This window comes from Chelonia mydas, chromosome 2 (assembly GCF_015237465.2).
Source record: "Chelonia mydas isolate rCheMyd1 chromosome 2, rCheMyd1.pri.v2, whole genome shotgun sequence".
Lineage (NCBI taxonomy): Eukaryota > Metazoa > Chordata > Testudines > Cheloniidae > Chelonia > Chelonia mydas.
In genome coordinates, this window is record NC_057850.1 from 116184999 (window position 1) to 116200239 (window position 15241).

General features: G+C 42.4%; 1 protein-coding gene across 1 annotated transcript in view; it reads left to right on the plus strand.

Annotated features, from left to right (window-relative positions):
* PXDC1 (PX domain containing 1) overlaps nucleotides 1-3027 on the plus strand; it is a 31961-nt gene extending 28934 nt beyond the window's left edge. The window contains exon 5 of the mRNA XM_007058833.4: nucleotides 1352-3027. Within this exon, the coding sequence (XP_007058895.1) occupies nucleotides 1352-1469 (118 nt within the window). The 3' untranslated portion in view covers nucleotides 1470-3027. The remainder of the gene's footprint in view (nucleotides 1-1351) is intronic.
* Nucleotides 3028-15241: the final 12214 nt, after the last annotated feature.

A 15241-nucleotide genomic window follows, 5' to 3' on the forward strand; every position in this document is an offset into this window, starting at 1 on the left:
AGAACAGAAGCATTTGAAATAGCTGCCAAAGGCTGTGAGAATGAAATGAGAGGATTTGAGCCTCAATTACGTGACTCATTTTTCTAGTGCTTGCTTGCTAGCTTCCTTCCTTCCTTCCTTCATCACCAGCATGTTTTAACCTAGAAGAGAGTGAGATGGTTCACTCACATATGAGAGTGTGGTTCAGTAGGATTAACTCTAGAGGTTCTTCTTAAGTGCTCCACGTGCAGTCATTCACATACCATAGTTTGAACTTCTCTTGGCTAGTAAAATTTAATCAACTCCTCTCCTAGATCTTTGACATTGCCTGATAGAACATTGACTTCCTGGGAACAGAGCCTTCCTGTGGTTGGTTGACAGTAGGGGAGGCATGGAGAAAAGAATTCTTGAGAATGACTTGACTACTGTTTTTGACCTAGGCCACCTTTCATATGCCACACTAACAATGTATCACAAATGCACAGTGTCATCAAGTACTATGATGACAACTGCCATAGGTGGCAACTATCATATTAGGGTGCTCATCCTTGTGGTAATAATTTTTAATAAACACTGTTAGCTAATGAGATGGATAACTTACTGCCTCCATATGGGTACCATGCTATATTATGAGGTTTGGTCTGGTTTTTCATTCAGGGCATGTTTTTAAGAAGATAACCATCTTATTTTACTGAAAACAAACTGATCCTCCCTCCATTCATTTCCATGGTTTAGAAAGACACAGGCCTACCGTTAACTGGGGGGTGGGAGGTGGGGGGGGAATCTCCCTAGTCCTGTAACACTAAATGATTCTGAAACTGGCAGTAGACGCTGTACTACTTTGGTCAATGTATCAAAGAAGCATAACTACAATCTGTCCGTGGTTCACAGACTGTGATCTGTGAGACACCAGTAGTCCGTATGGGCCTTCCTTGGTGGAGCATTCTGAAAAACAAAGCACTGCTTCATTAGGATGAAGCGCTGAGGTACTGGAAGAAGGGGTTGATTCCTGGGAGGATCATTCTCTTACAAAGTAGTCTGCACAAAGATAAAGCTGCAATAAAGCATTAGAAATACTTCTACTGTTACTCAGGTCTGATGTGAACTAAGGCTAGTTGGTAATACTTACTCAAAACATTGCCCTGAAAGGTGGGCAAGCAACATTAGCTGGAGATAAAGCTCAAGAAAGCATTCTTGTTTGCGGTCTTGTTTCCACATGGTTCGCTAGCAAGTATCTTTCCTCATTGTTTCCTGGATTCAGTCTTCAGTTGTTTTACCTCTCTTTCCACAATTTATGTTCATTCTTTCCTTTCTCCTCCACTCCTTTGTCCCATGCTGTGTAAGTGATTTGACTTTTTTTTTTTAATTTTAGGTTTGAAAGTGTTAGTGAGTTTACTTCAGAGCTAGAAGACACTGATGATCCAGCAGCCTATGTCACCAACTTGACATATTACCACCTGGTCCCATTTGAGACGGATATTTTGGACTGAGGCTTTCCAGGGACCCAGTCAGCTAGCATCCAACTGATTTCTTTGCTCATAGACTCTGCTATCCCCTTGCTCTTCTATGAATAAAGCTGTGTGATTAAAAACAGCAGAGAAGTTGCTGCAGATATGCCATGAAACTGATTTTGCAGCTTAGCCCTTCATTGTGACTCAAGGAGGTACCTTGCAAGGAAGTAACTGCTTCAACAAACTCCTTTTTCCCTGAAAGGAATGTAGCAAGATCTTTGGGCTACTTGGATCCAAGGAAATCATTTTGGCAAAGGCCATGGCAACCACTACACTGACAAAACCATTAGCGATCGTGCTGTCGTTTGGCACCGGTGGTCACTGGTATACAATGCAACTTGTACAAAAGACTACCCATATTAGCAGCTTCCTGTCTTAAAACGTCACCACAGAATATCCCCAGATGTACCGAGTACACTTCCACTCCACCTTTATTAGAAGACCACCTCTGTTAAGCAATCAACATTTGTCAGTCCCTTTATGTGGTCACTTAAGACAGGCCCCATAGTTTGCTGTCTGTTCAGCTGTGAGATGACAGGTGCCTTACGTATAATGTTACAAATACCATAGAGTGCCTACAGGAAACCAATGCACAATCTGATTATTTTACCTCTGTTAATCCTTAGGTGTTGTTTAATCATGCGAGAGCTGACCTCTTTCCTTTCCTTTCCTGAAATAGGAGAGCAAACTGGCATGGCAATGGAAAGCTTATAATGCTGAGGTACCTTGAATTACATCAGAGTTCTGGAAAGCTGATAGGAAGGCTGAACTGCCTTGCTAAGAATGGTCAATGTATGCCAGGCACTTGGATCTGGTTTTTCTCTTGGACCAGGAAATCTGAGCAGTGCTTGCAGTTGTTTACACAAGATGGATAATTACCTTTGCGTATTACTTTCCAGAGAGTGGGGAGATTTAAGCCCTGTTGGGACTGAGAATTAAAGATAAACTACAATGTATCTTACGAGGACAAGAAAAAAGAAACCACCGCAGCTCAGATAGTCTGCTTAACCCACTCCCATAGACCCAATGGGCCTGATTCTGATCTTGCCTACACTGGTTTCATACCAATGACATTCTATTCACCTCAGTGGAGTTACTCCAGTGTCAGAGAGAGCAGAATCAGACCCCAAAGGCTCTTTACTACTGAGTAGTGCAACATTAACCTCTCTTAGAGCTCAATCTTGTAAATTGCTGAGCACCCTGAACTCCCAATATGAGCTCAACACCCTGCATGATCAGGCCCTGACCTTTCATCAAGCATTTAGTGTAGTAATGGCCAGAATTAATTTAAAGAGATATGAACTGAGAAGAGTGCATTTTGAGCTGGTTATCTGCACAATGGCTTTGCCTTGGTCCTGAAGAACTTGGCACAGCTCCTCTCCTGTATACTCTTCAGTGCTCTGTGTATAATAACAGTAAACAGAATTTGCTAATGTACATAATAAATTATTGAGAATCCTAATTCCTTTACACAGTATGTTTTTAAAATATATATTTAATGAAATAAAATTACTCACCTTAAGTATGATAACTTCCATTTAAAGTGTTGACTTCCATTTATTTTTCATGGAGAGTAAGTCTCTGAGACCTGAGTCTCTGCTTTTTCCTCCAATAATTTTGGAAACAGGTTGAGTAATTGCTGCTTTTTCTGTGCTGCTTGTGTTCTCATGCTGCAGATATAATTAATACCCAAGTGAAAGCTACAGGGCTGGGTACTGATCTCACTTCTGTATAAACATGGATTAACACCACTGCCTTCTGTGGAGCTGCTTGGGATTTATACAGGTGAAAATGAGATCAAATCTGGCATCTATAGTTTCTCGGGGTGGAGGAGTTCCTTAAACTGGAATGTAATAGGAAACTTCCTTTTTTCGTGTTCTTGAACTAGATTTATTTTCTTTGCCCACTAACTACAGTTCTTCAGTCTGTGCTTCCAGCTGATTATTATTGGGTAGCCGCATTATCTAATGGAAGGGGCACTGGTGGACCGGGAATTGGGAGATCTGAGTCATGTTCCTTGCTCTGTTACTAACCTGCTGTGGGACCTTGGGCAACTATACTTCACTGCCCTGTGCCTCAGTTTCCCCATTTGAAAATTCTACCTGCTATCTCCATTTTACAAGTGCCTACGCCCCACTGACTTCCCCTGAGACATGAGTATTCTTGTAAATGTTATCCAGTGATACTTACCTACTTTTTGTAAAGTAATTTAAGATGTATGGATAAAAAGTTATATTAAAGCTATGTATTATTATCACTGAGTTTAAAAGCAAGTGACCTCTTTCATAATGAGGAAACAGGTCAAGCTGCGGACAGGAGAGAAGATGTTGTGGGTGGGTCGTTTTATTAAATCTGTGAGATTAAGGTTTAGTTCATAAACAGAAGTTGCACTGGTTTCAGATAACTGTTCTTTAAAATGATTTAAATTGGTGTGACTACACTTTATGAAATAACCCCTTTAGTTAAATAGATGCAACTTTCTCATGTAGATGAGGCCTTAGTCCTTATACCAAACATAAATTTGGAAAAGGATAAAGTATTAATCATGAATATGTCCACTTTTAAAATTCAAAATGGATCTAGGGCTAAGTAAAAATCAAGTAATAATATGAGGGGTGTAGGAGTGTTCACCGCCACACAGTCAGATAATGTTAAGTGTATACTCTATTACACACAAAACACTACCTTAAAAGGATCTTATGAAGGTTCCAAAGTCAAGCCCTCAAAAGTTTGCTGGTGCAACCTTAATTCGTCCCCTGAACATGTATGTGTTATAATTCAGTCTTTAATTACATGATCACATACTATTTTCCCACAGGACCCCTACCTCATTCAGGCACAAGGTGGGCCTGCACTGGAGCTGAATCAGGGCTGTCTAGTAAAGGAGATTGTTGTCTGTAGGACTTTTGCTTTATTTGTTGCAGAAGTTGGAAGGTGTGTAGTGAATGAGGCAGGACACTGCAGGAAGAGAAAGGATGTACATAAAAGGTTGTTACAAGGAGGAGGGAGAAAAATTGTTCTTATTAACCTCTGAGGACAGGACAAGAAGCAATGGGCTTAAATTGCAGCAAGGGAGGTTTAAGTTGGACATTAGGAAAAAATTCCTAACTGTCAGAATGGTTAAGCCCTGGAATAAATTGCCTAGGGAGGTTGTGGAATCTCCATCATTGGAGATTTTTAAGAACAGGTTAGACAAACACCTGTCAGGAATGGTCTAGATAATATTGTCCTGCCATGAGTGCAGGAGCCTGGACTAGATGACCTCTCGAGGTCCCTTCCAGTCCTATGATTGATTCTGTGGTGGTGTAGTTTTGTGTGGTGTGTGTGCATGCACACAATCTAGGTTGTTTTTTGTTTTTGTTTTGAAAAAGCAAAGTGAAAAAACAGAAATTCCATCATGTGGCATTGTATCGGCACAGACGGGTCATCAGCAGGGTTGAGACTTTAGATCTACCACACAGATCTGTGGCACTTGACCTAACAGTAACTGATAGAGGATGACAACCTACTACTGTTATGTGGACTAGCACTAGAGGAGGATGGGGCACTGCCAGTGGGTTTCAAGGTATTTGCTGACAGCAGAGGAATGGTGAGACCAGGAATATTATGTTCTGTTCCAGGATCTAAAAATGAGTATGCTTTAGTGGGTGTAGATTCTTCTGCCCATTCCCCTGAAGTGGGACCCCTTTTGCCCATTCACGTCTCTTTCCCACCCTGGTTCCTCGCTCCAGTCCCATTCTTCTCACTTAGCTAGTCTCCACTCCTTAGGCGTCTCATCCCAATCTCTTTGCCTCGCCAGTCCCTGTTCTCGCCCTGCAACCCAGATCCTCATCAAATTGATCTTCTTCCCATCACCTCCTTCTCCCTGCCTCTATGGTTCTCAGTCCCAGTCTTCCCCACCTGGCTCCTCAACCAAACTAATTCCTCCCTCCTTACTGGCTCTCAGTCTCCTGACCCAGCCAGTCCCAGAGTCCTCCCCACCCACCAATGTCCAGTCTCAGTTTCCCCTCCCAGATTCCTTGTTCCACAGGCTTCTGCCTCATCCAAGATGCCTGGGAGTCAGCAGGGGGCTCACTGGGAGCACAAGAGTCACAGAATCCCTGCTCTCAGTTCAGGTGCAGCCCAGAGCTGCAATTGCAGGTCCCCGGGAGCATGCCCAGTACAGACAGAATCAGTGGGGAATTGAGCCAATTAATGTGAAACACATTAGTGCGCTTTGGAAATAACTCCCCTATAGTCTGCATTACTGCTACATGTAGACAAGCCTTTAGACGCTATAAGCCAGGGAGCAGGAACATCAGCTATATAAACAGAAATTCCATCATGTGGCATTGTATCGACACAGATGGGTCATCAGCAGTGTTGAGACTTTAGATCCACCACACAGATCTGTGGCACTTGACCTAAATGTAACCTGTAAATACAAATGCATATGGTTTGAATCATAGGACCTGAGTCTTTACTCAGGGACCCAGATCCTGCACTGTAAAGCAAAGCATTTCAAAACCTGGTTGCTGGCCATAAAAGGATTGGCCTACCATAGCAGGGAGATCCACTGATTGCACAGAGCTGATGCAGCAACTCCTTCGCCACTGCTGCAATAATGGGTAGAAGAAAAGTGTAATTCCCTTCTGTTCCCTGGTTTCCACATGGGACATTTGGGGCCACTGGCAGCCAATGCAATTTAGAGTAGCCTTAATGCTGCTCTAAATTATGTTAGGGGACTAGCCTGGCGTACAGTCAGGCCAAGATTATGGGGATCACAAAAGCCTTCTTTGTGCATGTACACCAGCTTCACTGTGTGTCCCTGAGTTGTAACTGAGGAGTTGGGCCACTCATACTGGAACAAATCAGGAATACCTCCATTGAGATCAATGAAATTACACAGTATAAGTGAAAGCAGAAGGGACCCAGGTTTTCAATCTCTAATATTGAATGTCCAGAAGCAAATCAGATAAGCTGGCAGCCATCAGTCAGGTTGCGCAAAGCAGGAGCTGATGGGTTCCTCTACCGCATCGACTGGGGCTAGGGTTGTTTCGTCCCTTGGAACTTATCATTCCATTGAAAGAATGTGCCTGCAAAGCGCAGAGTGAAGCTATGACTTTAGTGATTTTGCCTATCTATTTCTGATCTTCTGTGTTTTTTCGAGACTCCTCCTTTTGTGAAATAGCAGCACATTAAGAAATAGGAAATTAGTTATCTTAAACTTACGGCTTTGCAATCACACTGGAACCCCTTGATAACAAAGTTGACTTATTTCAGGAAAAAATCTTTTAGTAGGAAAAGGGAATACATGACAAAATAACCCCCTTCCTCTTTTCTCAGGAGAGGAAGCAGGGATTTCTTTCCTCTCCTACAGTTGCAGGGAGCGCTGGCAGCTATTAGTCTTCCAGAAGCTTCCATATTTTCATTCATTCCCACCCGAGAAGAGCTGCAATGAGTTTGAAAAATTCCTCCTTGAACCTTGTCTACACTGGGGATATGACCTGGTTTCATCCATGGGTGGCCAGGCAATGGTGTAACTGTCTCTCTGCAACCCTTAGCACAGGCAGACACAACCACTATTTGTGAGGTGGCACTTACTCCTGCTTGAAACCAGGCTAAGCTCCTTCAGTGCAAACTGTGGCTCTCCTTGCCCACATTAGGTTTTGCACCAGTGCAGCTACATCACTGGTTGCTCACTGATGGCAGAGATGGAGGCCAATGTAAACAAGGCCCATGGAACAAAGGCTATGTCTATACTATGGAGCCTAAACCAGCATAGCCCCTTAGTGTATGCCAACAGACATGGTTTTTCTGTTGGTGTAGAAGCGCCACCTCCCCATATGACATGAGCTATGTCAGCAGAAGCACTTTTCTGTCAGCATAGCTGCATCTACACTGGGGGTTTTGTCAGCAGAGCTGTGTTGCCTGGGGGTGTGGTTTTTTTCACATCCCTGACATAGCTATGCCTATAAAAGTTTTTAAATGTAGACCATGCCAGAGGCAACCTCCCTCCTTCTTCCTTCTTTGCATCTGCTAAACAGGTGGTGGGAAAATGATAATCCACTTGGGCCATGTCTTCATAAGGGAAAAAAGGTGTCTTTTTAACACGTGTTTAAATCCTAGTGTGCAAAAGGAAGTTGTCAGCTAACACATCTTGGGCTTGTCTACATGTGAATGCTTTTACCAGTTACACTGGTCCATTCATAGAGGTGTGACTCCCACGTAGACACTGGGAATGTCTACACGGGGAAAATCAGAAAAGTTAAACAAGATTAACTAAAGGAGTGAATTTAAAGTGCACTAGCTGAAGCACATTAAACCGTGTTATTTGGGGTTGAGAGCACTCACACGGGTTTAATCCTGTTTAAGTTTTATGAGTGTCCCCGCGTAGATATGCCCTCTTATTCTGGTATAAACACCTACATAAATTAAACCCCTTCTGAAGTGCCATAAACTAAACCAGAAAGGCACTCTTCTACCAGAAATGAGGGTTCATATGGGCAGTTTTTCCTGTACTAGTAACTGAAAGCCTGTGCTGTTGGATCGCTGTAATTCATAAAGTTGTATGTAAAAAAAGCCAAAAATGACTAAGAATTTAAAAATTGTAACAGACCGCATATCTCAGTGAAGTCCAATCCTGGTGATATTCCCAACAAAAATATATCTCAACTGTTTGTAGCTGTTTCCATCCCTTCACAGTGACTCAACAGCCAGTCTAGGCTTCCAGGTGATGCTTGGGGCTAATGTGTGTGCTGCTGGTGGTGGTATGTGGGTGGTTGTGATGATTTGTGTCTAGGGGGGTTGTGTTCATTTGTGCATATGGTGAATGAGGGGTGTGTACTGCTGTGAGGAACTCTGTATGTTTGGGGTCATTGTGTATGCTGGTTGTGTTATTCTGTGGATGGCAGTTGAGTGCATATCTGTGGTAGTTGGGCCAAGTAATCCTCCATCCATGCAGCCTCCCTCATGTCACCAGTGAAACTGTTGCATGTAAATTAGCTGTAGAGTATGGGTTGTGAATGTGATTGATTGAGTGACCGCTGATATCACACTGGGTCTAGGACTCTGTGCATGGCATAGATAGATGCCTTACTGTAGCTGAACACCACACAGGTGTAATTAATAAAGTCAAAACTGGCTGAGAACTTAAAAATTGGATAGTAACAGACTGTGAAACCCAGTGATGACTCAACCTGGTGATACTTAAACGAAACAAGCTCTCAGGCATGCTTGTAGTTGCTTCCATTGCTTCTCATGGACTTTACAGACACTTTAGACTTCTGAGTTATGCACAGGGTGACATTCCTGCAATCTGATTATATAGATAATGGCATCAGTTTAAATTCACACCTTAGCTTTATACTTGCATGACTTGTGTGTGTATATAAGGTCTTAGATGATAAAATAAATCTTAGGGGAAAGTTTAGGGTTTATCTTGGCCAGCCAACACATTTAAAAGTACAGCATGCTTTGTCTAGGATTGTAACATGTTAAAAATCCATCTTTTTTTCCCTTTAGTGAAGGTAAGGCCTTGGAGTACAACATTTAACATGTATCTGGTAGGTGTTAATTGCTGCAATTCAAAGTGATAAATACATAGCATAACCTGATTGCTTATGGTGAAGCGTCACGCTGAGTGGAAATGCAGTGAAGCACTTCTGGGACTTTGATTTCACTTCATAGAGCTGGATTTCACTAAATTAAAAAAGCTTTCATGTGAAGAAGGAGCACAGAGATTGATTTAATGATGAGCACTGTGCCTTAAGGAAGTCTTTGTACATAACACGTTGAGGTTTTCTGTGGCTGTTGTTAGGAAAGCAATTTTAAAATCATTCGGTGGAAACATTCCCTGCAATCCTTTGCTTACGTACTTAAGGTAGGAACAGTTTTTCCTTTTGATTATTTTGTGTGTGTAATTCTTTTCTTTCTTTTCTTGTATTTCCACTTTCAAGTCCCTTGAGTAACTAAAAAACTAGATTTTTTTTTCTCCTACGTTTTTGGAAATGTATTAAATTTTTTCACTACAGCACACAAACATAAGCAGAGCCCATGTATTCCACAGCCCTGGAATCCTCCCTTTACTGTACAATTCTGCTCCTAAATCAATACTTTTCTTTTAAAAAAACAAAAACAAATTTACATTTCCAGCTTTTAAAATTGAGAAGAAAACCTTCCAAGTGTATCCAATGTAGTGGTGTCTGCAGGAAGCCAGGAAATACCCCTGCAGGTGGGTCTGCTGCTCCCATTCTTTTCTGTGGGGGTGTGTATTCTGAAGCCTAATGATGAAAATGTATTTTTCAGCACTGTTTGTTAACTTCTGGTTTTAGCAGGAACATCCAGGCAATGCTTTTATCCCAAAACTCCTTCCATAATCCTAAATCACCTCCCATATGTTCTTGGCTGTCTAAAGCCTCGCTGTCCTTTGCCTAGCTACCACAGGGTCTGGCTTCCTCCAACAACTTCTGCAGAGCATTTGAGTTGTGAATGATTGGACTGACAGTATGTTGAAAAATGAAAATTATGGGGCATATTAAAATTTGAATATACACAAGGTATATTATACTCTTCTGTTCTTTGTTTTCATATTAAATTAAATAAAAACCTTTGGTGAAATCCTGGCCCCAATTAAATCAGTGAGAATTTTGCTGTTGACTTAATTGGGGCCAGGATTTCAAGCACATTCTGAAGTGCTTTGAATCAGTACCCTAAGTCCACATGAGGTCCCTTGTTCCTAAGTCTTTGCTCAGATCTGTTTTAATGCTGCTTAAATAGTTGACTATTGATACAGTTCTAAAATCCCATTGTCCTGATTTCTTTTTTTCTTTATTGGGGGTGGGGGGGGGGAGAGAGGAGTCTCTTTTGGAATAACTGTTTCTTTATGTCTATTACTTTGGAACACTGCGCAAAAATAGTGGGCTAAACAGTTACTGCCATGAGAAGAATAAAACAGTATTCAGTATAGTCTAGTGGTTGGATCAGGAACAAAAGATTCATTTCTTGGGGGTTTGAAGTGTTCCCCCCCCCCCCCCGCCCAGTTATTAAAGAAGCTGACATTTGAATATTGTCAAAAATCTTAAGGAAGTAAGGAAAGAGAAGAAGGCCATTCAGCACCAGATATTGTCCACTAACCCTTTTATCATTATTAATTATTATAAGCAGCATGTTTAAATGTCTCCTGCAGTCCAGTCTTTCATTATGATTCCTGATTTCTCATTTATATCTGCAATAGTTCATAGAGCAACAGCAGATTTTTTTAAAATTCTATTTTCTAATTCCTAAGATAAATGTTTACTCCTGTGTTACATACCTACCTATAATCCTCATGATCATTTTTCTTTTTTAATGTAAGTATTACAGTGATGAAGTACAATATCCCCTTCCCAACACCCCCAGATTACTCAGATATTGTTATTGGTCAGCCCCAAGTTTCTTTCATCAGTTTAACGGCTTTCTAAGGGAAATATTTGCACACAGATGTGTTGTTCCAAAGTTTGACTGCACATTGAGTATTCAGATCTTCAGAGCTGTAGAACAATTGTCTCTTGTTTGTATAATCGTTCTTGTCATATTTAACAATTTCAGCTAAGACATACATTTGGGGATTTACGCAAAGGGAAGAAATATATTAAAATGGTATTACACATAAGTGTCCGTGCGTAACAGTAATGGAAATCACATTCCGCTAAAAGTTTATGGTAATTGTGAGGTCTTGTGAACTAAATGGAAATACTTATCATATAATTATGTGTGGGTTGGCAGTTTTTGGGTCTCTGAACAAAACCCCACTGATCTGTCTGTCTGATAGCCCCAGAATCCACATTATCATAGTATCAGAGCACCTCACAATCCATAATGTATTTATCCCCACAACATCCCTGTGAGGTAGGGAATTACTATTATCCCCATTTCACAGACGGATCAACTCTCAAACTGTAAAATAGGACTTGTTGGCTGGAAACCCAGCTACTAAATTGAGATGGTCACTCCTTTTGCAAAAGCTACTACTGTAGAAATCCTTGAGGGACCTGACTCAGGTCAAGATTGGTAAAGGAGATTCCTTGATCTTTAAGAGTATGGTTACACTGCAGAGGAGTGTGAGCCTCCCAGCTTGGGTAAACAGACTTGTGCTAGTGTGGCTCAAGCAGGTGCGCTAGAAATAGCTGTAAGGACATTGCCACTTCAGTGGAGGCTCAGGTGAGCCACCCAAGCTCAAGCCTAGGGGATCGGGTGGGCTTGACAGGGCTGGCCTTACCATGAGGCGAACTGAGGCAGCTGCCTCAGGTGCCAGACTGTGGGGGGGCACCACTAGGACCCAGAGTGTAGATTATTGTGTCTGCTGCTGGTGCATATGTATTCTCTCTGCTCTAGATGCACAGAGATGGTGGAGTGCTGTGCTGGAGGAAGGAGGGCACAAGAGACATAACAGGCAAGCAGGAGAAAAGGTGAGAGGGAATAACAGAAAGCAGCAGGACCTGCAGGGAGAGAGAGGAGGAGGAGCCGCTTATGTACCTCTCTAGCACCCCCAGAAGCCTGGACTGATAAACACCAGCTTCTCAAGGAGCTTCCTGTTTCCTGCTGCTTCCCTGAACCCACTTGAGGAGAACAGGCAGTCAACTGAAGTAGTAGGAGCCAGTTAGGCCCTTAAGATGCTGATATCTTCCCTCACTCAGGCCCTGCTACCAGCCTGTTTACTTGTCCCTTTCAATTGAGTGTTGAGAGCCTAGCACTGCGTGGCACATCAGATCAGCTGTATGTGCCAAACAATGGAACTTCCTTAAAATTGTGGAGCTGATGGCTGAGTTTGATGCTGTACTCCAGGAGCATCTAAGAAGAGTCACCACCCAAGAAATGTACACACACCACTACCTTGGAAAAAACATTCAAAATGAGATCATACAGTTACTGGCAACAAAAGTCAAACAGAAGATTGTGGCAGATCTGAAGTCAGCAAGATATTACTCTGTTATTCTGGACTGCACACCTGACATCAGCTGTATGGAACAAATGACTTTAATGGTGCGTTTTGCAACAACAACAGAACCTAGTGAAAATGTCCCTGCAATGGTGACTGTCAGAGCATTTTCTAGAATTTATTGACATTGATGATACTACAGGAGCTAGTATGACAAATGTGCTTCTTAAAAAGCTGGAAGATACAGGAATTGCGATAGCTGACATGAGAGGTCAGGGCTACGATAATGGTGCCAACATGAGAGGAAAGAACAGAGGAGTGCAGACACGGATCTGAGAGTTAAGCCCTCGAGCTTTTTTTGTCCCGTGCAGTTCTCATTCATTGAGCTTGGTAGTCAGTGATGCAGCATCAGCTTCTAGTGAGGCTGCTGAATTTTTTAATATAATTCAAAGCATCTATGTATTTTTCTCTGCACCAACTCATCGATGGCAAATTTTGAAACAACATCTGGGAACATTCTCTCTGACACTGAAACCACTGAGTGCCACATGATGGGAAAGTCGAGTGGAGGCGATAAAGCCTATCAAACACCAAATTGAGAAGATAGATGATGCCATAGTTGCCATTATGGAGGATAATGTTATGACAGGAACTGTTCGTGGGAGAACAGTGGCAGAGGGAAATGGAATCACCAGAAACATACACAACTTCACATTTCTGTGTGGCTTTGTGTTCTGGCATGACATACTGTCTGAAACAAATGTTGTAAGCAAGAGACTCCAAGGTGTTGACCTTGATATCTGGAGCAATGGAACAACTGGACAAAGCAAAGTCATACCTACAGTCTTACCAGTCAGATGAGGGATTTCAAAATGTTCTGAAGAGTAGACAGAAGTTGGCAGAAGAACTTCACACTGAAGCTATTTTCCCACCCGTTCAAGAATACAAGAGTCACCAAAGAAGAAGACATTTTGATTTTGAGGCACAAGATAATCCCATAAGAGACCCCAAACAACAATTCAAAATTGAATTCTTTAACCAGGTGCTAGATTGTGCAATACAGTCAGTTGAAGAATGTTTCATGCAGCTCAAGGAACACAGCAGTATATCTCGGATGTTGTATGATATTCCCAAACTCCTCACTATACCTGAAGAAGACCTACACCAGCAATGCAGGGCACTAGAGACAGTGTTGACACATGATGACATGCGCGATATTGATGCGAGTGATTTAGGTGATGAACTGAAAGCCCTTTCAAGATACATTTCAGCAGGATCAACTCCAAAGGCTGTTCTGGAATATATGTGCACAAATAAGATGGCCACCCTCTTTCCAAATGCTTTTGTTGCTCTGCGCATACTTCTAACACTTCCTGTAACAGTTGCCAGTGGAGAACACAGCTTCTCCAAGCCGAAGTTAATAAAAACACATCTACGCTCCACAGTGACACAGGAGAGGCTGGTCGGCCTTGCAACCATCTCAATAGAGCATGAGCTTGCCCAGACTGGGGACCTTCAGGAAGCAGTTCAAATCTTTGCAACCAAGAAGGCATGGAAAGCACCACTTTGATTATTCAAACAGATAAAAATGCCAGTGTTTACTATGCAGACAAGAAAAGTTACATTTGCTGTTCAGGTGTTTGAAAGTTAAGTGTTACTTAAAATTTTTGAACAAGGCATTTTAAGTTGTTAGTTCTTCTTTATTGGGGTAGGTAGCAGAGCAGTACCATGAGAGGAGTAGAACAGGAAGAAGGCAGAATTGAGACCTTTCAAAGTTTTGGCCCAAGCGAGGGGACATGGGGGCGTCATTTCAGCTCCCCGCCTCAGGTGCCAAAATGTTGTGGGCCAGCCCTGGGGCTTGAGCTCATTCCCTTTTTGTCTTGTTAGAGCTGGACTTGAACCATCAGCTCATTTCCCTAATGCCATTGAATACCCATCAGAAAGGAGAACCTTAGGTCATTACTGAGCTGCTGAGATTTCAGCAGGCACCTTAGTATGTCTACACCGCAAGTGAAGTTGTGATTGTAGCATAGCCTGAGTGCAAGCAGTCCATGGAGCCTGGGTATGTACTTGGGTTGCCAGCCCATGCTGAAGCCTGTGCCAGCGTCTCTACACTGCTATTGTTACCTATACTAGTTAGATTAAAGCTAGCATGGGCATGAGTATACCTATCTGGCTACAATAGCACCTTCACTTGCAGAGTAGACATGCTCTAAGGTGCCCATTGAAATCTTATCAGCTCAGTAGTGGCCTGAAGTTCTACTGATGGGCATTCAGTGGCATAAATGAAATGAGCTGATGGTTCCAGTCTAACAAGACAAGAACCCACATCACAAGCTGTAGGGAGACCAAGAACTCTGAATAGTCCTTGAGTCTGAGGTCTACACTAGAAATTTACATTGATATAGCTCTGTTTCTCAAGGATGTGGATTTTTCACACCCCTGAGAATCATAGCTATACTGACCTATCCACATTGTAGACAGTGCTAGGTTGATGGAAGAATTCTTCCATTGACCTAACTACCATCTCTCAGCGAGGTAGGTTACCTACCGTGACAGGAGCATCCCTCCCATTGGCATAGGTAGTGTCTACACTGAAGCGCTAAAGCAGTGCAGCTGTGCCATTGTAGCAGTTTAAGTGCAGACATACCTTCAATTACTGCTTTGCTGCCATAAATGGTCCCTCTAGAACAGGGCTGAGAACAGTTGGTTGAGGCACTAAGACAACTATTGCTGCTGGGGTGGGTGGGTGGGTGGGTGGATGTGTGTGTGAGAGAGAAATACAGAATTGCCGTCTCCAAGGTGGTCACTTCAGCACCTTTTATAATTACTAAGTGTGCCTTTTAAAGAAGGA